At 37.1% G+C, this 27,366-nt stretch overlaps 1 protein-coding gene and 1 non-coding gene across 10 annotated transcripts in view; both read right to left on the bottom strand.

Moving 5' to 3' along the window:
* Nucleotides 1–27,366, bottom strand: part of DMD (dystrophin) — a 2,532,480-nt gene that overhangs the window by 803,301 nt on the left and 1,701,813 nt on the right. For all 9 annotated transcript variants that reach the window (XM_043457704.1, XM_043457699.1, XM_043457698.1 and 6 more), the window contains one exon: nt 25,304–25,453. In XM_043457704.1, coding sequence (XP_043313639.1) covers nt 25,304–25,453 — 150 coding nt within the window. The remainder of the gene's footprint in view (nt 1–25,303; nt 25,454–27,366) is intronic.
* On the bottom strand, nt 1,177–1,248 carry TRNAC-ACA. The gene has a single exon. It is a non-coding gene; the product is annotated as a tRNA-Cys (tRNA).

Raw genomic sequence — 27,366 nt, 5'->3', positions numbered from 1 at the left:
CATAGTATCTCACAGAGAAAATCTATTATAATCCAGTGAAACCCTTGCTTATGACAACCCAGCTTCTCACACCCACATGCATTTCAAAATACGGAAGGATCAAGTTCAGCTTCTTGAAATAACATATTGTTATACACAAAATGGCAAAGATTTCCCTAATGTTAAATGTGATGCATGTACAAACATAAAATAAACATAAATGATTAATTATATTTTCAAATGTCAACAGGGGGAAAGAAAATATGGTGGCAGACTAAAATGACACCCAGTGGTTCCTCTGCATAATCTCCTCCCTTCGAGAGTGGTAAGATTTGTGACATTTCTAACAAATAGAACATGTCAAAGATGATGGGGTGTCACTTTAAGTTATATCAGATTGTGACTCATGTCTTGCTTAAGCAGTCTTTCTCTCTTGCTGGTTTTGACAAGGCAAAATGCCACCATATTGGAGAGTCACATTTGGCAAGGCCCTGAGAGTGACTTCAGTCAACAAGAAACTAACAATTCATAAGGAATTGAATCTTCCCAAAAACCATGTAAATTTGGAAGCAGACCCATACCCAGTTGAGTTTTCAGATGAAGCATCAACTCTGGCTGATACCTTGACACTTGTGAGAGACTCTGAGGCAGAGTCCAGATAAACCAAGTCCAAACTACTATCCCATAGATATCTTGAAAGTCTTTTAGAATGTATTCTACTTTAGGACTTCCCTGTAGCTCAAACAATAAAGAAGCTGCCTGTGATGCCAGAGACCACGGTTCGATCCCTGGGTCAACAAGATCCTCTGGATAAGGGAATGGCAATCCACTCCAGTATTCTTGCCTGGAGAATGCTATGGACAGAGAAGCCTGGTGGGCTACAGCTCATGGGGTTGCAAAGAGTAGGACATGACTGAGCTACTAACACACATTCTACTTTAAGTCACTACATCTGTGGTAATTTGTTATGCAGCAGTAGATAGCTAATACATAATCTTACAAACTTGTTAAGTGGCAAATATGATAATGCTTTATAAGTAAAATTGTGGTGACGTTAAATGTTTTTCAGTATAGTGAAGTTGCTCAGTGTCTGACTCTTTGTGACCCCATGGACTATAGCCTACCAGGTTCCTCCGTCCATGGGATTTTCAAGGCAAAAAGACTGGAGTGGGGTGCCATTTCCTTCTCCAGGAGATCTTCCCAACCCAGGAATTGAACCTGGGTCTCCTGCATTGTAGGCAGACACTTTACCATCTGAGCCACCAGGGAATGCAGGAAAAAAACATATTTTAATGAGTTACTGGGAACTTATGGCTACTTTTTAAGTTTCAGTTTCAGAAATAAGAGATCAAATATACTAGTGGATGAAATGATAAAACCATTAGGGTTTCATGCATGCTCTGACATTCTTAAAATTCATGCTCAAATTCTAAGCAGAATAATGATAAAGATGAATAATGTTGTCAGTTATACAGCTTTATTTCAGCATTTTTCAGTTGAAGCAGATGAGTTATCTTTGTGTTGTTGCTATTTCAACTGGTTCTTTTAAAAATTCTCCACAAATTCATGTAGCCACGAATGCCAAAATCTGTTAAGACTGCTTTTAGGTAAAAGGTTGCATCAGTCATGAAACATTTTTTATTTGGTTCTTTAGGGGTATTCTCATCTGTCTTCTTAATTTTATATGTTAAATTAAAAGCCCAGTTTATTTTGAACTGTTTATTTAAACACATAAAAAAGATAAACTCTGAGAGGACAGAAGGAAATGGAGAATGAAGTGAGCCAACCTTGCTCACTTCAACAAGTAAGAACATAATTGCAAGCAAAAGAGGGAGAGAGAGAGATTTTAAACTAAAAAGTACAGAAATTATGGGGTGAGAGAAGGGGAAAAAGGAACAAGAGAGCTGATGGAAAAAGAGTGAAGGAGATTAACAGGTTTTGAGAGGATGAGATGTAAGAGTGAGGAACAAGAATAAATTACAATTTGGAAATTGAGGTTATGTACTCTTTATAACATGGAAATAATGAAAACAAGCTGGAATTAAATTCTGAAAATTGGTGAGGAATGTACAATGTAGAAGTGAAAAATAATAGTTCTAAGACTTTTCTGTTTAAGGGATGAGTTTGAGGTTTGGAAATGCATGAAATATCACTAAATTAATTTAAAAATGATACATAAGATCTTAATTTTCTGAAACTAAATTGATAGTTTTTCACAATCTAAACTCCATTCTATATAACACCATTCAAGACACATATCAAGTCTTACAGATGGTTCTAAATGAATTTTCTGAAAAAGTTATTTTTTTTCTGATTCCTTTTCCCCTCATCAAATTGTGTACTTCCATCTAAGACAGATACTAAGAAATTTTGTCTCTGGAAGGGTTTGAAAGTAAAAGAGGAGAATTCTTTTATAATGCCAGGAATGACACAGTACTTGAAAACTGAGTAGAAAAAAAAAAAAAAAAAAGAAAACTGAGTAGAAATATGTGATACAGTTAATTTCAAATTGTCTTTAAAGACTATATTCATTCTATCATTGTTTTGACATTATGATAATATTGAGTAAACAGTCTTATTCAAATTTAGTAAAACATCACAGGGAACTTCTCTAGAGGTCTCTGTGAGTAATGTTGGTTGTCTGTTCTTCATACACACAATTAATTAGAATTCCTTCACTAAGCAGCTCTACTATCTGTGGTAAAAATCAAGCCACCCTCCTCTGCCAACGCCAATCTCACATCTTATTTATGCTCATTTCTACTTCTCTTTATAATCTCCGTTTCAGGCCCATATACTTAGGGTACTTCCCGGTAGCTCAGTTGGTAAAGAATCTGCCTGCAGTGCAGGAGAACCAGCTTCAGTCCCTGCATTGGGATGATCTCCTGGAGAAGTAAATGGTAATCCACTCCAGTATTCTTGCCTGGAAAATCCCATAGTCAGAAGAGCCTGGAGGGCTACAATCCACAGGGTCGCAAGAGTCGGATACGGCTTAGTGACTAAACCACCACCATCTAACACTTAGACTTTCTAAAATTGAGCATTTACTCTGAATTCCATTTCCTTCCCTGGTTGTGGCCATGTTTTATTTGGGAACTCAGAAGGCAAGAGATACAGAAACAGAAAAAGTCAGGGGGAGAAGTAACATCTTTCATTCTAATGTAACACAAAGGAAGAAAGCAATGGATAAAGAATTCTGATTCAATTTATGCCCATGGTCAACTCCTAAGGACCTGCATACAAAAGGCATTTGTTTTAATTTGGGTCTCCCCAGAAGAACACCCTATAGCAAGATTGTGTACTCAAGTAATTTGGGGATGTGGTTCCAGGACACACTAGGGGAGTGAGGAAAAGTGAAATAAGGAAAACTGCCGATAAAGGGAGTGTTATCAAGCAAGTCAACAATGTGGGTATGTGAAGCTTAATATTACTTGAGAGTTACTTGAGAAAATGTAGGAGGTAAACCTTGAATTTAACATATCTGAAGGGTAAGGTGGCTGGGGTATTTATCTGCCAACTGCTACCTTAAAGAACCTTACTTCCTCTACTTTTCTGCCCTGCTCCAAGAATCAACAAAGAAAGCCCCCAAGTAAGAAGAGGCAAGTTCCTGGTAATGGGAAATCGGGCAGCATGTTTAGGAATGATAAGCAGTGAACAGACATACTGTGATGGGGGTTGGGGGAGCTACTGTAAAATACATTTGCTCTTTAAATGATGTCTACAACCTGCCTGGACTTCCCTTGTGGCTCAGCTGATAAAGATTCCGCCTGTAATGTGGGAGATCTGGGTTTGATCCCTAGATTGGGAAGATCCCTTGGAGAAGGGAAAGGCTACCCACTCCACTATTCTGGCCTGGAGAATTCCATGGACTACAGTCCATGGGGTCGCAAAGAGTTGGACACAACTGAGCAATTTTCACTTTTACAACCTGTCTATATTTGGAGAGCATAGATATCATGTTATGATCACTACTCAGTTCCATTAATTGGTCAAAATATTAGGTCCCCAAAATATTATGGATATTATTTGGTTACCTTTTTTTAATCCATCCATCCATCCAGCCATCCATCCAACCAACCATCCATCCAGCCAACCATCCAGCCAGTCAGCCAGCCATCTCCCTTCCCTTTTTCTGCCTTTTGGGGAATTTTCTAACTACTTATCTACTTTCATCATGTTGCAGCTTCATGTGACCTAATTCAGGCCAATGTTTCAAGGAGATGGTTCTTGGATGCTTTGGGCAAGAACAATCCTAAAGAGACGTTTGTGTGTGTGTGTGCGCATGTGTGTGTAAGTTGGGCTCTGAAACTGTTGTAGGCAACTTCTACCACCATAAGGTTAGCCAGATGAAGCTGAGAGGTTGACACAGAAAGGCAGAATTCATAAAGCGGTGAAAAAATGGAACCAGAACCCTGATGACATTTATTATTTAAATCACTTGGATGCAGTTTTGTCTGTCAGTTGCAGCTTTGGCAGTACCAACCAATGCATCCCTTGAAACAGTTACTTATGGGTGTATTAGGATTAATCCTCCATTACATGTCACAGAGGGTGAAAATTTATGCTACTTTAACTAATTTTATAATTTTACACCATAAAATCTCTTGGTTAATGCTAGCAAATAAGACTTCTCTGTCACTTTCCTAATACCTATAAGCCATATTTTGTATTCCCATAATGAAAAATAATGGGATCCAGTAATAGGACAATCATCATGTTCTGAAAGAAAGAGATTTTGAAATTTGCAGTTTGGGATTAGAGCTTTGTAACAGCCCAAGTGTTTACTATTTTGAGAGGATGCTGGTGAAAGAAAAGGTTACCCTAATAGTACCTGCTGTGCCCACAGTGGCAAATGAAAGGCAATCACACAGATGGTGGCATTTGCCTGAGATTTTAGTGCCAGAGGGGTCCTCTCAAATGCACATAAATTTGGATGGGATTTCTATCTTTTCCTAAAGATATGAATGCAGCTTTGCTAGAAAAATTTATTTTTCTACTAACACAATAAAAATCACCACCACCACCACCACATCAATAATCAATCATTTAACAGTGACTATTTATTGATCTTTTGGTATATGCCAGGTTAGCAAGAAATTCAGCTTTGTTCTAGATTGCTGTTTGGTAGTCTTGGGTTATTTTTTTTCTTATGACAAAGTGAAATACTTACAATTGTGCCTAACACACAGTAAACTATTAGTAAATGTTATCTATCACTCCTAACACTGCTAGAATTCTTCAGTTCTCTTAGGGAGAGAAAGACTCCAAAACAGGATTAAATTAAGTTTCTTTCTTGACAGTCTAGTGTAGACTGGTATGGAAATAGGTACCGATGTATGGATATATAAAGAAATAAAGGAATGATACAAACGGAATGCCTGATGCACAGGAGGCAGAAAGTAATGAACACAGCAAGAGAAATACTGCTGGGGGCTGGAGGGTGACAGGAAGACAAGATGTGTCTTTTTGGCCTTCAGAGGGGTAGAAGGAGTGGTCACACTTGGAGATTTGTGATGTAAGAGAGAAAAAAAGAAGGTAGACACACTCTAGGTCGCCCAGGCAGGGTAGGACAAACAAAGCACAGAGGACTAAAGGGAAGAATATTGGGCGGCCTCTCCAGGATGCCAGCCTGGGTGAAAATGACCAATGGGAGAAAACATCAGAATACAGCCAGAGTTGCATTATAGAGGGGATGGACTAGGAGATAAATTTACTGAGGAACTTTTGCCTTTGCTGAACCCTTGGCATCCCTCACCCAAGTAGGTATAAGGTTTGCTTGCCTGGAATTTTGTGACTAGTAGAGGCTTTTGTCAGAATCAACCAGGCATTGCAGAATAGTGTATTGGTGGTTTCGTAACACAGCTCTCATTCATACTATTGGACATCTGAAGAGCTTGAAGGGAAGGCAGATTAAGGTGGAAATTTATCATCTGTTACTGTTTTATGGTTTTGTCACTGTCAGGAAAATTTTTATTTAACTCTGTGGGAATGATACTAAATAAATAAATAAATACACACACACACACACACACACACACACACACAACAACGGCTATTATTTATTGGTATCTCACTCTGTAGAGGCATGTCTCTGAGTTTGCATGTATCGTATCTCTCATTGAATCCATTTTTGCAATGTCATTTTTGTCCCAATATTCAGATAAGGAAGCCAAGACACAGAGAGGTCATACACTAGTAAGAACTGCAGTAGACCGTTACTGGGCAGTGCTGGGAATCACGCCTCCCAGAATTCATCTCTATGATGTTCACTCTCATTTTGACTGAACTTAGCTGTATATCATAGCTCTGGCCAATGGGATATTAACAAGAGTGGTACAAACATAAAGCTTGAAAAGGACTTGAATGTTAGTGTTCTTTTGGACTCTTCTTCATGGAACTCAAACACCAAGCTGTGAGAAAGCCCAAGGAGCCACATGGGGAAGACCAACTGGAAACAGATGGAGGCTCCTGGCCAACAGCCCCAGCTGAACTCCCAGCCAACACCAACTGCCACTCATGTGAGGCCATTTTGGATTTTCCAGCTTTCCCTGCACCTTGGTTGACACCACGTGAAGCAGAAGAATGTTATGGTCAACTCTCAGAATCATGAGACACAATAAAACTTGCTGTTTTAAATCACTTGTAGGGTAGTTTCTTGTATAGCCTATATAACCAGAACAGAGTGAGATCAAAATTTAAATCATGCAAGCTAGCAATGTATGGAACTATACAGAAGTCAGTCAAATCTTCAAAGCCTAGCAGAATTCCATTTCTAAAAATTCCATTGCCTATGCCAGACTACGTGATGACTACTGGGTTCACCTCATCCCTTCTCTCTTCCCTGTTTCTGCTCTTATGTAAATATGCACGAGATCCTTTTTGGTGATGTTATCTTTGCTCTCAGGAACAAAGAGTGACCTTATTACACTTTCAAACAATATCACTACTCTTTTCACATTTTAATTAGCACCAAATTGTAGGCAAATCATTATGTAAATTGCTAGTGGAGGTAGTGGCTTCTCTGTCTCCTCCAGGATTATATAACAACTCTGGTCCCAGGGAAGAAGTCAATGACAAGGTCAGAATCCTGGTCAGAGATGGAATTAGAGAGAGGAAATATAAACTTCTCGTGCATCCAGGGAAAGGCTGCCCTTAACCCTAGTGACTAAACAACAACTATCCAAAACAAGGGAATCCAACAGAATTTTTATTTTCATTTTTCCAAATCAAATCTACTATGTATTTCTATTGTCCAAAACAACCATTCCTTCTTCCTCTGTACTGTCTCAGGCCCCATACTCTGTTACATGCTCACATTCTCACCACAGCTTGAACCAAGCAATTATTACTTAGAGGGGCTTCCCAGGTGGCTCAAGTGGTAAACAATCCGCCTGCCAATGCAGGAGATGCGGGTTTGAATCCTGGGGTGGGAAGATCTCCTAGAGGAGGAAATGGCAAGCCACTCTAGTATTCTTGCTTTGGGAAATCCCATGGACAGAGGCAAAGAGTGAGGCACAATTGAGCACACACACACACATGCATTTAGACAGCTGGGTGATTCAGAAAGCAATCTGATTTTTTCCATTTCTTCCTTCAAAGAAGTTCTATTAAACCATTCTTCCTAGCTTCCACCTGAAATCTCTTAGTCTGCAGTGAGGGGTATGGGGAAGGGGGATGGGAAAGCATTGACTTCATAATATAAGTCTTACAGAAGTGCTCCAATACTTATATCTTTGGGCTTTTTCTTGCTCCACCATTCAGATTTTGTTGTGATGGGAGCCACATATGAACGTGATGAAGACATGATACAGCCCCAAGCCAATGGACTTTATCTGGATTTAGTTAAGTGAGTGGGACTATGGATGGTCTGCCTCAGAGAGGCAGTGAGTGTAGACATCGGAAAGAAAGTACATGGATATTTGGGTGATCCTTGTGGAGATTCTGAAACATAGCAATATATTGAGGATAGCATAGTTATTTTGGTTCCCTGGGTTCCTTGAATAATTTTTAGAGAAGAGACTATGTAGCCAAGCTGGGATTTATGTGCAAAAGATACAAATGTCTATATTGCTTAAGCTATTGAAATCTGGAGTCTCTTGATTACTGTAGCTCAGTCTACAAGCTAACAAATCTAAGAAGACAATGATAACAACTGCATTTATCATTATGTTTTAATGTTGTCTCCTCTCACCAAATGTTCGATTCATAAACCCAGGTGTCTATTTCATTCATAACTCATCCTCCTCTTCTAGCAAGATACTTTCAATATTGGAGACAATAAATACTGAATATACCAATAAACAAATGCTGCTATCCTCCTAGGATTTCACATAAAATATCTTTGCAAATTTTTGTGACTCTCAAGACTATCAGCTTTTGAAACTATTGATCCTGAGTTAACATTATATGAGAGTTAGTATTGGTTGATTAGGGCTTCCCTGGTGGCTTAGATGGTAAAGAATCTTTCCACAATGCAGGAGACCTGGACTCAATCCCTGCAGCTGGGAAGATCCCCTGGAGGTGGGCATAGCAACCCACTCCAGCATTCTTGCCTGGAGAATCCCCATGGACAGAGGTGTCTGGCGGGCTACAGTCCATGGGGTCGCAAAGAGTCAGACACAACTGAACGACTAAGCACATTGGTTAATTAAGTACATAGGGATGTATCTTAATGGAATAGCTTACTTATGAGTAAGAAACCTGACAGATTAAAGGTAATGGTCAACCAATTGCACTGATGACCTTTGTATATGCACATCTCTTTGCAACATGACTTTTAAAGTTCTTACCATCAAGAGGTGCACTTTTCCCTCTAATTCTTGAATCTGGACTGATTTTGTGTCTCGTTTTAAGAGTGTATTAGAAATGACAGCAAGCCAGTTCCGAGCCTGGGCCTCAAGAGAATATGTACATTTCTGCTTTCTCTATTAGAATCCTTTTTTCTGCATGAGAAACAGTCCAGGCTAGCTAGGTGGAACAGGAGAGACCAAATGAAGTGGTGGTGAATCCTAGATAAGCCAGCCCTCAGTAACCTATCAGCTGATTGAAAAAGCATGAGTGAGATCTTCTGAGATCATCCAAGCTTCTGCTTTATCAGCCTAGTTGATCCACAGACTGACTGCAATTAAAAATGGTTATCATTTTTAAGTCAATTATTGGGTTGGTCAAAAGTTCTTTCAGGTTTTCCCATAACCCTGTACAGAAAAATGTAAACAAAATTTTGGCCAACCCAATATTTAACAGGGTTTGTTACCTAATACTTTTGTAGCACTGGGTAACTGATCTCTAAGGGAAGGCCTGAAATGGGAGTGAAACTTGGTTAAGAGTTCCTCAATAATATTACTAGAGTTCCAAATCTTAAAAGAAATGCAAATTTAGAAAGTGTAACTGAAGGCAGATTCAATGCTTTGCAAAGACACCTGTACAAAAATTCATAGCAAACTAATGGAGGTAACCAGTGGAGAAAGGTTTTTAGAAGAACATTATTAGTAGATTTAATAGCAGCTACATACTCTTTATCAGCCATTGCCTGAGGCAATGAAGGACGGGAAAAAAATATTTTTGACTTTTCTTCTCCCTCTGTTTTCCAGTCTGCTGCCAGAGCCTCCAATGGGTTATATCTACCCAGAAGCTGGTGATTAAGGAATAAGCTGGGGAATAATGTGGTCCAAGGTCAACTTCTTGCAATATATACCATAGGAGGAGGAGGACCCAGAATGGATCTGAGAGCACAAGGTATATGAGGTGGGCATATGTGGGTTAGAAATCCACAAAGGTTTACGTCTCAAAAGTATAAACAGGTTGCAAGTGCTCATGGGTTCTGTCAAAGCTGAATGTTTGTCCTCTGGGGTTGGACGGATGTGCTTCACACAAACCAAGAGAGAAACAGTTTTAGAAAAAGCCTCACCACTATCTGAGAATACACTGCCTGAATCTGCCAATGAATGGGACTGACAGTCAAATCCCACACAGATTTCTGACAGCTATCTTTTATATCCTTACTGTGTAAAGTGGAGACCAAGGTCTAGAGCATTGGCATCACCTGGAAGCCCGATGGGAATGTTGTGTCTCAGATCCTACACAAGACCCACTGAATCAGAAATCTTGTTTTAACAAAATCCCTAAGGAGTTCATGTATGTGTTAATGTTGGAAAAATGCTGCTCTATGTGATGACACAGAGACTCTCTCTTCCTTTCCACTGGTATTAGAATTTTATAACACCCATCTTGTAACAGTAACCATAATTTAAAATATAGAAGCGTATTAAAATATATATTGTGTCTTTAGTTCATCACTGAACTGTGCATGAGCAAATTAGCCTCATAAGGCATTGCCTTTGTAAACATGAGTACATGGAAGTGAAAATTTAATGTAAATAGCCCATACTTCTGAGCTAGTGAGTGATGAATCTTCTTTGGGACTCAGCTATTAGCGCCAGGTTTAGTGATCTTTGCAATAGTGAGTTGAGGTTGGAGGAGGGTAGGAAGATGAGGCAGGACCAGTCACTACACAAACCATTGCAACATGTGAGGTCACATTCAGAAGTACCTACGTAAGAACTAAGTGAGAAATTGGAAAGCAGTATCTTAAGAAAATTGATTCTTCATTCAATGTAGAAGTGAGTATTTAGTCATGTTGCATTCCAGTCTAAGGATAAACAAATTGAAGAGGTTAATGTCAACCACTTCCTTAATTATTTTAGTGCTTAAAAATTGTTTTAATCCACTCTCAAGCCCTATAAAATCATAACCACTGAGCATCTTTCCTATTAACTTTCCTGTTTCCTGGGCTATCCTGTATTGGCCACCAATGCATGAATACCTATGTAGCACCTGAACAATAATTTTTCTCTCATCCTTCACCAGCATCATCAACCATTCTGGTGGAAAGATGCACATTGCTGATATAAACAAAACAATAAGGCAGGTTCAAGGAGGTAACTGTACTAGTCTAGGATTTGTAACAATTGTAATAGCAACAAAAGCAATATTCACAATGATCATTGAGATTGTGACTGAAAAACAGATTTTAATTCTTTTATAAATGTCTAAGTGGGCCCAAGTATTATTGCCCCATTCAAAACTGTTGATGACACTCATATGAAGAACAGGCAGAAGGTTTCACCTTTCCAAGAAATTTATTTTTAGACTGCCTTTAAGGTATACTCATCAGTCACAGGTTGCCTACAGATTGCAACTATCAAGACAAACAGAATTTTCTTGAAGTATCCTTGCAATGACTTTGGTTTCTGGCCCATTTCCTGGTCCATCTCTTTCCATTCATTCTTGGCCAACTGTGCCAAAGATGGTGTATACTTTTCCCAGTGATAACTGAAAAAGTTTACAAATTAGAACTGCATCATTCAGTTCAAATACTTTTACCTCTAAAGCAAAACAGATTGATTTTCTCTAGCAACAAACAATGAAATAGTCTCTCTGATGTCTTGTAATTAATTCTCATATCAGTAAATAAATTAAAAGGCAGCAGAACAAAATATGTCCACCATGCCCTTACCAGTCCCTTCATAACCCATACAGTGGCCTCGCCGTGAACAATAAGGTGGATAAATGAGGGGAATGCTGATTTTGGCATCCAGTTTACTCTCAGATAATCTAGCTCATCCTTCTCAGCTGACATGAGACAGAAATAACATCAAAGGGTGATAAACTCTTGCCTGCAAACCTGGGGTTCCACGGTTCACTGGCTCCAGGCCTAATCTATCAATCCATTTTCTACACAATAAAAGGTATGAAACCCATTACAGATCTGTTATAAGCCCTGGCAGGTGGTCTACAACAAAAATGGGATACATCAACCAGTTCAACATACGGGGTCTCTTTTCTGAGGCGTGAAGTACTAGGGGTTAGCTGAGATGTATAAAGTAGTTAGGATTTAGTATTAAATTCTTTTAGCTACATAAATAAACTCACACACCTTACAGTATAAGCATAGAGATGTGACAAAATTTCATTTCTGCTATGACTGACCTTTTATAAAATAGCACTGCTATTTTATTTTTGCATTATTTATTGACTTTTGCACATGATGCAATAAATGAAACTGGGTTAGAATTTACCATCTTGTGCTCTTCAATACATCTTTAATTTTCATTTGTTATTCAACCTTAGCTTAAGGAGTTAGTATATGAAAACCTCCATTTAATGCCATTTCAAGGTCATTAAGTTTTTAGAAAGAAAGGCAATCCCTCTAGTGTCAGAGTTGATGCTATATAATCTAGTCATTCCAAAGCAAAGGCATTGTAGATACAAGAGGAGCAACTTCTTATATTAGCAAAATCTTTTTATCATATGATTTCTTTTCCTTTCTAATATTCTTTGCTATAGGGCAAACATCTTTGTGCTAATAAAGGACTTATTTAAAAAATGTCATACTGAAGGTCAGAGTTATAAATTTTTTTTTCCTTTTTTTTTAAATCATCATTATACTTCATTTTAAATTCATTGTGAACAGGGAAGAAAGTTTGCCAAGAATAGTCACATCTGTTTTTCATCTGAAACTAGTTTACCTCTAATAAAGTCTGGTCCACAGCATATTTAAATGACAAAGTTACATAGTTCGTGCACATTCTTAGTATGTATATAGTGGAAAAGTAAAATTTTAATATGGAAATGACGTGATGCACGGGTATCAGTGCTTTACAATGCACATTGGATTTTTGTTTCTCCATATTTTTAAAAGGGCTTCCCTATTGGCTCAGACTGTAAAGCATCCAGCTGCAATGCAGGAGAGGGTTTGTTCCCTGGGGCAGAAAGATCCCCTGGAGAAGGGAATGGCAACCCACTCCAGGATTCTTGCCTGGAAAATTCCACGGACAGAGGAGTCTAGTGGGCTACAGTCCACAGGGTTACAAAGAGTTGGACACGACTGAGCAACTAACACTTTCACTTTTCATATTTTTACAAAGAGCACAGCCCTGAAATGAACAAATTGTCTAGTATTAGGCTGAAGTTTCCTAACTGAACATTATCTAGCACCAATGAAACTTTCTACAAATGCTTTCTCATCACTCACTCTATCAAAACAGAGGAAACAAACATGATGAATGGAGGTAGGGGAAGGGGGCAGGGAAGCAATGTGCAGGCTCAATCACTCCCTGTCTGGATTTCTAAGTTCAAGTCAGTTGAGTATATTGCAAAGCTGCTCACGGTTATGTCATCTGGAATTCTGCTTATACTTCCAGCATGAAAATGTTGGTGTTTCAAAACCATGGTGGATTACTTAGACTTACTTCACAGCCAATGTGAAGAGGTAAAACAAATGATTTTCCAGCACTTTTTATCCGAAAGTCCTAGATAATGAGAATAATAAGATCACTGGAAATGGAGAATACAGGATATAAATTCTGTGTTCTCCATTAGAGGTCTTAGTTAGTCTTAGAGCCTCTATCTCTCCTCTGGTCCAGCTTGTAGATTCATAATGGTGGCACATGTTTATTTTAGCTTTCTCCCTAAGGGCCATATTTATAGCTGATTTTTTTTTTTTAAGATGGTGAGTATTATTCAGTCCCCCACCAAATGTAAGTATGTGGATCTTCCTAGAGGATATTATGCTTAGCCAAAACAACAACAACAACAAAACAGTCACAGGAGGACAAATACTGCATGGTTCCATTTCAATGAGGTATCTAAAACAGCCAAACTCACAGAAACAAAGAAACTAGAATGACGGTTACGGGGCAAGGGTGAAAGGGAAACATAAATTGTTCAATGGATGAAAAGTTTCTGGAGGCATGTTATAAAGTAGTGCCTATAGTTAACAGTACTGTATTGTACTCTTAAAAATGTGTTAAGAGTGTCGATCTCCTGTTTAGTTGCTCTTATCACACTTAAAAAAAAAATATGGTGACTCAGAATTTTGTGCTTGGTCTTTGTGTTTTTATATTCTAACATTACACATAATGTTCAAAGTTAACATTTTTAACCAATTACAATGCACCTAATGCTGTTATGCATTTTCCATGTACTGTCTCATTGAATTTTCACCAAAACCTGGAAAGTATGTTATATGATTACCTGAATTTTGTGCCTATTATAACTAAACGGTGAAAGCTATAATCCATAAACCTCACTATTAATCACCACAATAAACTGACTTTTCACAACTCCAGTTTACGTTTTGTTTGTAAAATGTCTGATCTGTATTCTTGGCACTGCTTGAAGTCATTTGGAAAGTTAAAAATCACACAGTATTACAAACTTACTGTTGTTCAATTCTGATTAATTTAGTAGGAATGGACAGGCTGGAAACTAGGACCCTTTGTTGCAGTGCCGCAATGCTTGTACCTGGAACTCTCTCTCCTCGAGCAAGAAAATACAAAGAAACATATGAGACTAAAAATAACTGCATGCATGCACAGTTAGGGCAAACACTGGACAAGAGATTCGGAGAGATCAGAAGGCCCAACTGCCACTTCTGAAGAGCCTGAAGCAAAAGCAGGGTACTGTGCCTGCCCCCTGCACACAACACCACAAAGGAGTGGGCAAATCACCTAAGCCATCTCTTTCACCTGATTCCTGGACACACCCCTACCCTCACCCCATGTAAGGAACAAGCTTGCCCTCCTTGGAGAGTGAGCAAGCAAAGGAACCTGTTATTTGTACTTGACCCCCCTTACTGTAGCAGGGGCCCCAATAAAGCCTTCCCCGAATTTCTTGTCTGGCCTCTGATCAATTTCTATTGAGGAGGAGGCCAAGTACTCTGGTGGATAGTAGTAATGGCAATCAGGTTTCTAGGACAGGCCAAATGTCTCAACTTACTGAGGTGTCAAGAAAACATTAGTGGTGATGACAATAATAATACTTATTGACTACTGGGTCAGGCCTACTTTTAAGAGCCTGATGCCACTCCCAGCCTCTTAAAAGTAGGCCTCTGGGGTAACCTTATATTTTTTTCAGTCTTCCAAAGTGGGAACTCACTCATGAGAGTGAAAGAGGGAGCTATTGAAAATAATGACGGGATAACGGGCACAATCATGAATCACGACACACAACCTAGTAAAGACCCCTATCTTACTGTGAAATTATATGAAGCAAAGTCAAGGATGCTTATGTTATAAACTTTACTGCTCTGCCAGTCAACTCTCAGCTTCAAACTATTTATCAACTACAAATTAGAGATATGAAAAGTTATAATGCCTAGCTCTATGTATTTCTGAATGTCCTTTAAATAATTCAAGAGTGGGGACTTGATTATGATATGCTTAGGAGAGCATGTGGCACATAGTGGTCACTCATTAAATGTCTGTTGAATGAATTATTGAAATGAATGAATAAATGTTACCATGAAATTATTAACTATATAAAAGAAACTTTCAAGATGATGAACTTCCAAGAATTATCAGGCTATATATGTTAGTAGTAAATAGGTAAGCAACACTTTAGAAAATTTTCCTTTAAAGATTCTTTTCTTTTGTTAAAAAAAGTAATTACATTAAGGGCAGGATTGAATGCTCACTACTAGAACAATCTATTAATCATGACCTTTGCTAGGAAAATAATCGATCAGAGCAAATGTCTGTTTTTGAGCAAGGAATGGAAAAGCCAAGCTTTAGCTTGATTTAATTTTCTCATTTTTACTCACATTTATAGTAATGACAAATAACTACTGGCATTGCATGGCAATCATATTTGGAAAACGACCAAATATTTGTTCACCTGATACAAAGGAACAAGTGTAAAATGTTTACTACTTGAATGGATACTAAGAAGTGACATAATTAGGGGTTAATACAAAATGAACCAGATTTCTGGAAATTTAGATACAGTTATTTGTACAATGTAGATCACCTGGCCTATGAATTTCACCATATGTATTTTTACTTTCATAATATTTATTTTGTGATTTATTTTGAAAATGATTCTTGACTATTATCAATATTACAAAACTTATTCCTATATAGAAGCTTTGCTACATAAATTAATTTTTAAATCTTACTTTTTAAAAGTAATGTCACAGTTTTTTTTGTTAAAAGGCACTTAACTGCAATTCACTTTCCAGTAAAATTTCTTATTATTGTTGTTTTGCCACTAAATCATGTCTGACTCTTTGTGACACCATAAACTGTAGATTGCCAGGCTCCTTTGTCCATGGGATTTCCCAGGCATGAGCAAACTAGAATAGTAATCTACTATTTACAAATAAATGGCAAACTATGAGGCAAAATTTTAAATATATTCAATAAAATGAAATGTATTATGACTAATAGGAATGTATAATATATACTACCTATAAAGTTATTTAACATCAAAAATAGTAGACATACAACTAATTCTGAAATAAACATGGTTTCTTGTATTAGATAATTACAAGTGGTTCATAGTAAAGAAGGTTCTGGAATATAAGTTGAAAACATGGCATTCAGTTTTCCAAAAAGGGCAAAAAGCAAAGCAAAATCATTCATATGGTTTCTTTAAATGAAAAGAAACCTCAGGTTTTCCTTCAAATGAACAATGGAATGACATGGGAAAACACTGAATCAAAACTATATTTTGCAATAATTTTTAAATAGTTTTTATATTTAAATAATGTATTCTCAAATAAGTCATATAATCTTTCTAGGATTTAGTGTTCTAATCTAGATGTGACAGTAATTTGGTTTCATTAAGCTCCTTCCATCTGAATAATGCTATGAGTCTACAAAATAAATGTTTCATCTTTCTACTTTTTCAATCATGTACAGGAAGCTTATGATTCAAAATTAAGACTGTTAAAAAATATTTTGGTTTTAAGTAATGGGTAATCTGTATGCAGGTCAAGAAGCAAGAGAACCGGACATGGAACAGACTGGTTCCAAATTGGGAAAGAAGTGTGTCAAGGCTGTATATTGTCACCCTGTTTATTTAACTTATATGCAGAGTACATCACATGAAATGCTGGGCTGGATGAAGCACAAGCTGGAATCAAGATTGCCAGGAGAAATATCAATAACCTCAGATACGCAGATGGTACCACCCTAATGACAGAAAGCAAAGAGAAACTAAAGAGCCTCTTCATGAAAGTGAAAGAGGCGAGTGAAAAACCTGGCTTAAAACTCAACATTCAAAAAATGAATATCATGGCATCTGGTCCCATCACTTCATGGCAAATAGATGGGGAAACAATGAGAACAGTGACAGACTTTATTTTCTTGGGCTCCAAAATCACTGCAGGTGGTGACTGCAGTCATGAAATTAAAAGACACTTGCTCCTTGGAAGAAAAGCTAAGACCAAATTCAACAGCATATTTAAAAGCAGAGACATTACTTTGCCGACAAAGGTCCATCTAGTCAAAGCTACTGTTTTTCCAGTAGTCATGTATGGATGTGAGAGCTGGACCATAAAGAAAGCTGAGCACCAAAGAATTGATGCTTTTGAACTGTGGTGTTGGAGAAGACTCTTGAGAGCCCCTTGGATGTCAAGGAGATCAAACCAGTCAATTTTAAAGGAAATCAGTCCTGAATATTCATTGGAAGGACTGATGCTGAAGCTCCAATACTTTGGCCACCTGATGTGAAGAAATGAGTCACTGGAAAAGACCCTGATGCTGGGAAAGATTGAAGGCAGGAGGAGAAGGGGATGACAGAGAATGAGATGGTTGGATGGCTCGATGAGTTTGAGCAAGCTCTGGGAGTTGGTGATGGAGCGTGCTGCAGTCCATGGGGTCACAAAGACTCGGACATGACTGACCAACTGAACTGAACTGAACTGAACTGAAATGGGTAGTTGAAAAAATACCTACATGTAACAGCCAAAAGAGCAGTAAAGAAAAGGGAACACAAAGTGTCGAGGGCAGGAGAAGATGAAAGAAGGATTAAAAGAGAGTAGGAGAGAATGTGTCACGTACGCTATCCAGGCACAAAAAAACCTGACACGTGTACATTTAGAAAAGTAGTTCTAATGAGATGGATGAAACTGGAGCCCCTTATACAGAGTGAAGTAAGCCAGAAAGATAAAGACCATTACAGCATACTAACACATATATATGGAATTTAGAAAGATGGTAATGATAACCCTATATGCAAAACAGAAAAAGAGACACAGATGTACAGAACAGACTTTTGGACTCTGTGGGAGAAGGTGAGGGTGGGATGTTTCGAAAGAACAGCATGTATATTATCTATGGTGAAGCAGATCGCCAGCCCGGGTGGGATGCATGAGACGAGTGCTCGGGCCTGGTGCACTGGGAAGACCCAGAGGAATCGGGTGGAGAGGCGGGTGGGAGGGGGGATCGGGATGGGGAATACGCGTGGATCTATGGCTGATTCATGTCAATGTATGACAAAACCCACTGAAATGTTGTGAAGTAATTAGCCTCCAACTAATAAAAATATTAAAAAAAAATAAATAAATAAATAGACTCAACATGAAAAAATATATATATAAGTAGAAAAAAAATAAATAAAGTACAAAGACTATGTGCATAGCTTATATGCAAAAAAAAAAGAAAAAAAAAAGAAAAGTAGATTCATGGTAGACATAGATACTTATCAATTCATGTGAGTTACTGCAGTCATGTCCAACTCTGCAACCCTGTGGACTGTAGCCCACCAGACTCCTTTGTCTATGGGATGCTCCAGGCAAGAATACTGGAGTGGGTTGCCATTCCCTTCTCCAGGGGATCTTCCCGACCCAGGGATCGAACCCACATCTCTTTTGTCTCCTGCATTGGCAGGCAGGATCTTCACCACTAGAGCCACCTAGGCAAAGACATATATTACAGAGGAAAAAAAAAGAAGAGAGTAATAGTGGTGGGGAGAGGTTAGAACACACACACACACAAAGTTCAGAGAACATAGAAAGAAATATGATGAATGATAAATATTGAAATCAACACAGAATCAGACATGTGTATGAAGATTAGAGAGTGAGACACTCAAAGGAAAAAAAAAACCACAGAGGTTAGCTTTAATTACATTACCATTCTGTGGATCTTATGGATATTATTGCTAGATTGTAAAACTCAAAATATGCATTAGACAAAAATGAGGACATCACTTCATGGTCCTTATCTGGAGGAAACCACAGTTTAAACCAAGACCTATATTTCACCTCAAAGCAACGTTTTCCATCTGTGTTATAAACAGGTGCTGGCTCAACCATGGCAAGTTAACACAGTTTTGCAACAAACCCATTAAAGAGTCCACCATTCTCTTAAAGGAACAGCTATATTACCTCCCTTCACTGTTTTCTGTATTCAGTAATAAAACATAAAAGAGCCAAAATAATTGGTAAGTTGGTTAAATATACAAGGTACAATGTAATAGAGTCAGCTGTGGAAAAATGCACTTGACATCAGGTATTGTATTAGCAGGATGTTTTAGAAATACTATATGTTAAGGAACTGCATATCTGTATTCCAGCAACCACGACCTACTAGTTACAATTCTAACACTCACTCTAGCCATTAAATGGAGGAGTGTGCTAGGGAATACAGGCGGGGGGTCGCCATTATTTCTTCTCTCTTCTAATGACTGAGCATTTAAGGTTTAATGATGATCAAGACCATCTCCTGATCATCTTGACCACCTAATTTTTTTTAACTGTTGACTTGCATAATGACATAAATTGGCATTAATCATTCATTTTCCATTTTTAAATTTAATTCAACAGGGATAGGGTGGCATTAGGATTGAGAAGAGACAAATACTTTTTAATATGACTACTGAATAAGATTCCAAATTCTATGAACTTTAGTGGCAAAGACATAGTATAAAAATTATAATATTGGGATAAGACACAGATATTATGAATGATATAGAAATATAAGTCTACACAAGACGGTGTTCATAGTCTTAGTTTTAATTTTCTATCATAAAAAAATTGACATTCTATTCTGTTGCAGAAAAGATAAAATCTTGACATATGCTTCACTAGTCACAAAGCTACTATCATGTTTTTGACAGTTCTCTCACATTTCCTATAATTATAATTTCTGTGTTCCTTTTTGTAATATCAAGGAATATTTGGGTGCATCTTTCCTCCTTGTTCTCTTCTTATGAGGAATGATTTTATTTGTAAAAGTGTTGTGTGTCTACAACATTTAATTTAGGAAAATACTTTCCTTCAACATGTAAGTGTCTATATGTATATGTGGCTATTCTGAAATCATTAAAGGAAGAAACGTTACATTTTACAATAGGACAAAATTAACTTAAAAAATTTAAATTATGTTTATTTACACAACTGAAAGAAAGTGTTGATATATAAAAATAAAAGGAGATTCCCCCCCAAATATCTAATTGCTTGAATTATAGAGGTCAAAACACACATTTTGAATTTAATGTCATATAATTGGTACTCATTTCAGTTCATAAATATTTTATCAGTCATGTAAATGATCTGCTTCAAGAACTTCAGCATCATCGATTAAAAAATATAATGAATACCCTGACAATTAAAAATTCAGTCTCTACTTCTTTCTTTTCAAATCATCTATGTAAAGAAATGTTTCTCAGTGTAACTTTTTCATGGCTCTCAATTTGGTTGAGTATTGATGAATGACAAGCAATTCTTTACAGGCAACTGTACCATTTTTGAAAGAATCCATTTCATATTACATGAAAATTATACTTCTGTGGTATTTTCTTGGTATGGATTTGCTCCCGGTTTGAAGGATTACAATTTGCTTTATATTTTGAATAGAACAAAGTTAACAGGTATTCAATGTGCTCAATAAGGTAGTAGAAATGTGGTCAAAAGTGGATGAGAGGTTTCAAAACATACTTGGAAGGTCAAAAGCATAGATGGAGAAAGTACATATGGGGACACAAAAAGTAAGGGAGAAGAAGTCTTCGGTACAGGGTATCTGAACTTGGCAAAACCTGGATAGTGTTTGGATTAAAGATGTCATAATGTCTGAGAATAAGAGCATGTATGAAAGCTTGTAGATGCAAATTTGTGTCAATATCAAAACTACCCCACAATGAATGGTCTTCTTTTAACACTGACCTACAGGCAAAAATAAACAAATCAAAACAGTGAGTGTGGTTCTTACCTAAAGAAATTGAACTTCTTGCCTGGAAAGAATTTTAGCATTGGTATGAATAGCTCAGAATAAAGCCCACTGTATCATAGACTTTGAAGGTTTCTTTCAACAAGAGACTCAGCTCTCTACCTTAGCACATAGAGTAAAATATCCCAGTTAACAAGACCCATCCAGCTACTTAGAGCTTGTAGTCTATTTTCTCCTTCTTAAATATAAATATACACAAGATCCCTAGCAGTATTTAAAAAGTCTACAGCCCCAAAAGGGAAAATAGCATGGGAGTGGACAAATTCCTTGAAAGACACAACTTATAAAAGTTGACACACCAAGAAATAAAAATATAACCATTCCTGTATCTATTAAAGAAATGGATCCATTATCAAAAATTTTCTCACCAAAAAACCTCAACAATAACAACACAAAATATGACACCCCATGCACTGATGGCTTTACAACTGAATTCTTCCAAACATCTCAGGAAGAAATGATACCAATATTCACCAATTGTCACCAGTCTTGGTATCATTCCAGAACAAAGAAAAAGAGAACCTCTGAACTTGATTATTAAGTCTAGTTTAACATTGCTATCAACACTCAAGAAGGATTAAAAAATAAATTACAGACCGTTTCCTGCCATGAACAAAGATATAAAAATCATAAACAGCATATTAGAAAACTGAATCCAGCAATCTATAAAAACGTAGAAGACATCATGACCAATAGAATTTATTTCTGAAATTCCAGAGTAATTTCAAATTCCCAAAACAATGACTGTCGTTTGTCACATTCAGAGGAAAAAAAAATCATAGGATCTTTTTAATAAATGCAGAGAAAGTTATGAATAGGTTACCTATTCGTAACAAAAATTTGAGAAAAAAGAATAAGGAAAAAATTCTTTAACCTGATTCAGAGGATCTATAAAAAGTTCTATAAGGAACATAATATTTAATGATTAATTACTGAAAGCAGTCCACCTGAAACAGGAAATGACTCAAGGCCTCCCATTATCACCCCGTCTCTTAAACATTGTTTTAGAGGCCCAAGTTTATGCAAAAACAACTAAAATCCTAAGGACTGGAAAGAGAGAAACTACCTCTATTTGATGACATGATTGTGCACATTGAAAAATTCGAAAATGTTTTACAAAACATTGATATTAGTATGTGAATCTGGCAAGGACACTGGATGTGTGTTTAATGTAAAAAAAACTATTTTTATATATCAGCAACAAAAAGAAAACAAAACTTGAAATGAATCCCATTTATAAAAGGACCAAAACATCAAATATCTGGGATTAAATCTAATAAAACATGTGCCGGTCCTCTGGATTGAAAACTACAAAGTATTTCTAAAAATGCATTAAAGGAGTCCTCAGCAAATGAAGGGATGTAACATTTTCATAGATTAGATGACTCAACATTGTAAAAATATTAACTGATCTATAAGTTCAACACAATCAAATTGATATTCTGGCAGGCTTTAGTAAAAATTGGAAAGTTGGTTCTAAAATTTATTTGGTGAACTGAAAATAGGAAAAAACAATCTGGACTAAGAAGAATAAGGTTTGAATTTTTATGCTACCAGATCCCAATTTTTTTTGTAAAACAAGTATGTGGGTTTGTGTGTGTGTGTGTGTTATATACATGTGTGTGTATATATATATATACACATACATATACATGCATGTATACTTATATATGTAGGTATATATATACACAAACATATACATTGTATGTATACACGCACACATACATACACATATGTCTGTGTATGTACACACATACATGTACACACACATATATGTTGTTGTTTTTGCCTTCTCAGACTATTCTTTCAGAATGGAGGGACTTCCCAGGTATCACAGCATTAAAGAATCCCTCTGCCAATGCAAGAGACGCGAGTTCAATTCCTGGGTCAGGATGATCCCCTGGAGAACCCAGACAACCCACTCCAGTATTTTTGCCTAGAAAATCCCATGGATAGAGAAGCCTAGTAGGCTACAGTCCATGGGGTTGCAAAAGAGTCAGACACGACTTATGACTAAACAACAACAAATGTGTAAATTCACATATATACATTGTGTGTGTATATACACATACACACATACACAATATAATATTGTTCAATGATACCTGCTACAACATGGGTGAAACTTTAACATCTTATGCCAGGTGAAATAATCTCAACACAAAGGGACAGATACAGTGTGAGTCCACTTATATGAAATCTCTAGAACAGGCAAAAACAGACAGACAGAAAGTAGATTAGAGGTTACTTTTAGGGAGATGGGTTCAGGGGTAGGGTGATGGGGAGCTATTGCTTAACAGTTACAGAATTTCTCTTTGGGGTACTGCACATGTTTTAGAAACACATAATGGTAATGGTTTTACATTGTGGATATAATAAATGACCATAAATTGTATACTTAAAATCATTAAAATGACAAATCTTATGTTATATATATGTACTACAACTTAAAAAGTAACTATACCACAACCATTGAACTGTACACTTTAAAATGGGTGAATTGTATGGTATGTAAATTGTATCTCAAGCTGTTGAAAGATGACTGTTAAATGTACCCCTCCTATACTTTAAATTGATGCTTTTGAACTGTGGTGTTGGAGAAGACTCTTGAGAGTCCCTTGGACAGCAAGGAGATCCAACCAGTCCATCCTAAAGGAAATCAGTCCTGAATATTCATTGGAAGGACTGCTGCTGAAGCCGAAACTCCAATACTTTGGCCACCTGATGCGAAGAACTGACTCACTGGAAAAGACCCTGATGCTGGGAAAGATTGAAGGCAGGAGGAGAAGGGGACGACAGAGGATGAGATGGTTGGATGGCATCACCGACTCAATGGACATGAGTTTGAGCAAGCTCCGGGAATTGGTGATGGACAGGGAAACCTGGCATGCTGCAGTCCATGGGCTCGCAAAAAGTCAGACATGACTGAGTGACTGAACTGAACTGAACTGAACCTCTCTGGTGGGAGATGTTTATAACAAGGGAAACTGTAAATTTGGGGGGAGGAGTCTTTGGGCAATCACTGTAACTTCCTCTCAGTTTTGCTGTGAATCTAAAAATGCTCTAAAAACACAAAATCTTCATTAAAAAATTAAACTACTGAACCGAAAAAAAAAAAAAGAAAGATGACTGTTACAAAGTCACTGCAGTACTAGTTGAAGGACATTGATAATCAAGAGAATCCAGAACAGATTCATATATATATGTTCACTTGATTTACGACAAGGTTGTCAGAGGAGTACAGTATGGACAGGACAGCCTTTTGATAAATAGCCTTTTGATGGATCAGCTAATGGTGCTTTTTTTTTAATTCATATGCACCACTTGGTTTTAAGGGCTTCCTTGGTGGCTCAGAGGGTAAAGCATCTGCCTGCAATGCGGGAGACCCAAGTTTGATCCCTGGGTCAGGAAGAGCCCCTGGAGAAGGAAATGGCAACCCGCTCCAGTATTCTTGCCTGGAGAATCCCATGGATGGAGAAGCCTGGTAGGCTACAGTCCACGGGGTTGCAAAGAGTTGGACATGACTGAGCGACTTCACTTTCATTTCACTTGGTTTTAAAGAGTAAGTATGCATTAATTTGATAAACAATTTAAAATATTATATTTAAAAAATAAAATATTAGATTTAATAAGTATCCAAGTTAGAAAGATGAAAACTCAAAAGTAAACAAATAAACAGTAAATAAATAAAACATCTTTTAGAGAAGTTTAGCATGCATTGATCCTTGATTAAGTCTATACCATTGTTGGTGGTGGTGGTGGTGGTTCAGTTGCTAAGTTGTGTCCTACTCTTGCGACCCCATGGATTGTAGCCTACTAGGCTGCACTGTCCATGGGATTCTCCAGATAAGAACACTGTAGCGGGTTGCCATTTCCTTCTCCAGAGGACCTTCCGGACCCAGGAATTGAACCTCGGTCTCCTGCATTGTATGCATATTGGTAAGGATAAGTAATTTTGATTTATGATACTCATTGAGCTGGACAACCTCCATCTTACTTAAATATTGTCAATCTACACCTGAACACTGAATGAATCACTTCATCCTTTTTCCTAATTCTTTAGAATAATTCATGTAAAGTAATAGTGGTATATAACTTGGCATTTGGTCATTACTGTACCATCATTCACCATCAACATTCCTTCCATTCACAACAAATCATACACCCAAATCAAATAGTCAATTAAAATAAAAACAAAATAACAATCCATAAAACCAGCCCTCTCCCCCAGCCTTACCAATTAAGCACCATGAAACAAAAGAAATGCTTGCAGCATTTAACACATGTGACAGGACAGATGGTTAATGTCTAACCTTTATCCACTGAAGATTTGTCTGCTTGAGCTTATTTTCAAGTTTATCTTGCTCTTCTGGGCTTATGGGAGCACTTACAAGCACTGTTCCTCCTGTTTCATTTAATTGTTTTAGAATTCCCTGACGCAGGGGCAACTCTTCGGCCAGTAACTGAAACAGACAAATGCAACAACATTTAAAATGAATTACAGCACAATGCCAACTACCTTGTCTTTGCCTCTATTGATTAATCTATCAAAACAAAGAAAGACTGGAGGCCCATCGGTTCCTTAAATACCAAGTTTTCTACAGAGCGCGGAGCTGGTGGACTAAGACACCCACACCTAAGTAAATCAGCCCATCCTACAAAGGATCAGAATATCTTGTCTCCCTCAGAGATTTTTTTTTCTCAAGAGAAAAATGTTACATAGTATGATGAGCTCTAAAACAATACCCTAAACAGTGTCAAAAGTCTAAAAACACACCTCTCATAAATAGAATAATCTGGGCAAATATAAGCATCCTCTCAGGTATTAGGTTTCCATATTATAACTTAGCATAGTAAGAAATTGCATTATCATATTAAAAGATAACTAAGAACATACCTGGTAACAGGCATTGTGCTAACTAACCTCTTCATATACATTATCTTAGTTAACTTTTATAATAATGTCATGAGGTAGATCTTACTATCTTCATCTTACATAGAAGGAAACTGAGACAGAGTGGTTAAATATCAGATTCAAGGACACAGAAGTAGCAAGCAACAGACTGGTGATCCAAACTTGGGTGTTTTCATTTAAGAACACTTAATTTTGATACCTGCACATTCCTGAATTTTTCTTATTCATTTAACATCACATTAAAAGTGCCCTTTTTATGATCAACAAAGCTATCATAGTTTTATTAACTGTCTTTTATTTATTTGTATCTTCTATTACTGCACTGTTAATAGTACCACTAGCCACATGAGGCTGTTTAAATTTAAATTAACTGTCAGTAAAATTAAAAACTTAATTCTTTAGTCACATCAGCTACCTTTCATGTCCTCAAAAGGCAAGTGCAGCTAGTGGCTACTAAAGTTGCTAATATTCAACACATTTATCATGTTGTTAAATGATATTGGATGGTGCTATTGGACAGTGTTGATCTAGACTAAGGAAAAAAAAGGAAATCAATGCATATTTATTAATAAGTGAACACCACCTAACATGTCTCTTAAATGAATTATCAATTACTTTCTTATATATATATAAAACACTCAATATATTTAGGAAAGATGAATTTTTTAAGAACAGACTGAGTTTGCTTTTCCATGGCATAACCATCCTCGAACCATGGATCAAAAACTTTTTACTTTTTGACTCTCAAATACCTAATACATTATCTGAATATACTAGGTGCTTAATATTTGTTTACTGAATTAAGCAATATTTTACTTCTTATACTTCATCCTCTGTCAGGTACATATTTCTTATTTCACAGAAATAAGTAGTTGACATGGAGTCTAATCTGCATGTGCAGATCAACTGAATCATTGATAAAGAAGCAGTTCCATTTCTCTTTGATTCTGTGACCTTGTAAAACGAGGATAATAACCATTTCGGAAGTTTGATAAGATTAAAATAGCAGATGTAAATACATCTAATACTTAGTATGTAACAGGGGATGATTGAATGTTAATTTCCCTTTCCCTTCAAGAATTAAAGTAAAACAGATCCAAAGGAGTTTCTTTCCTAAAACTTAAACCATGACAGTTAATCCAATAGCACAATCAAAGCATTTCAGTCAGCCAGGAGAGCGAATCAGAAAGCAGCAGACATCATAGTGTGTTAGTTGCTCAGTCGTGTCTGACTCTTTGCGACCCCTTGGACTGTAGCTGGCTAGACTCCCCTGTCCAGGGGATTCTCCAGGCAAGAGTACTGGAGTGGGTTGCCATTCCTTTCTCCATCACATTAAGCAGACATAAAAAAGCCACTTGAATACACCAGAAGTTTTATTCAACCAGTATAGAAAGTGAACCAACGTCACCTCCCCTTACCCCTGCAGACAAACCAAACCAAACCAAACCAAAATATAGCTTC

The sequence above is a fragment of the Cervus canadensis genome, chromosome X, assembly GCF_019320065.1.
Source record: "Cervus canadensis isolate Bull #8, Minnesota chromosome X, ASM1932006v1, whole genome shotgun sequence".
NCBI classification, from domain to species: Eukaryota; Metazoa; Chordata; class Mammalia; order Artiodactyla; family Cervidae; genus Cervus; species Cervus canadensis.
The sequence above is the reverse complement of the archived record's forward strand: the minus strand, read 5'-3'. Positions and strand labels throughout refer to the sequence as shown.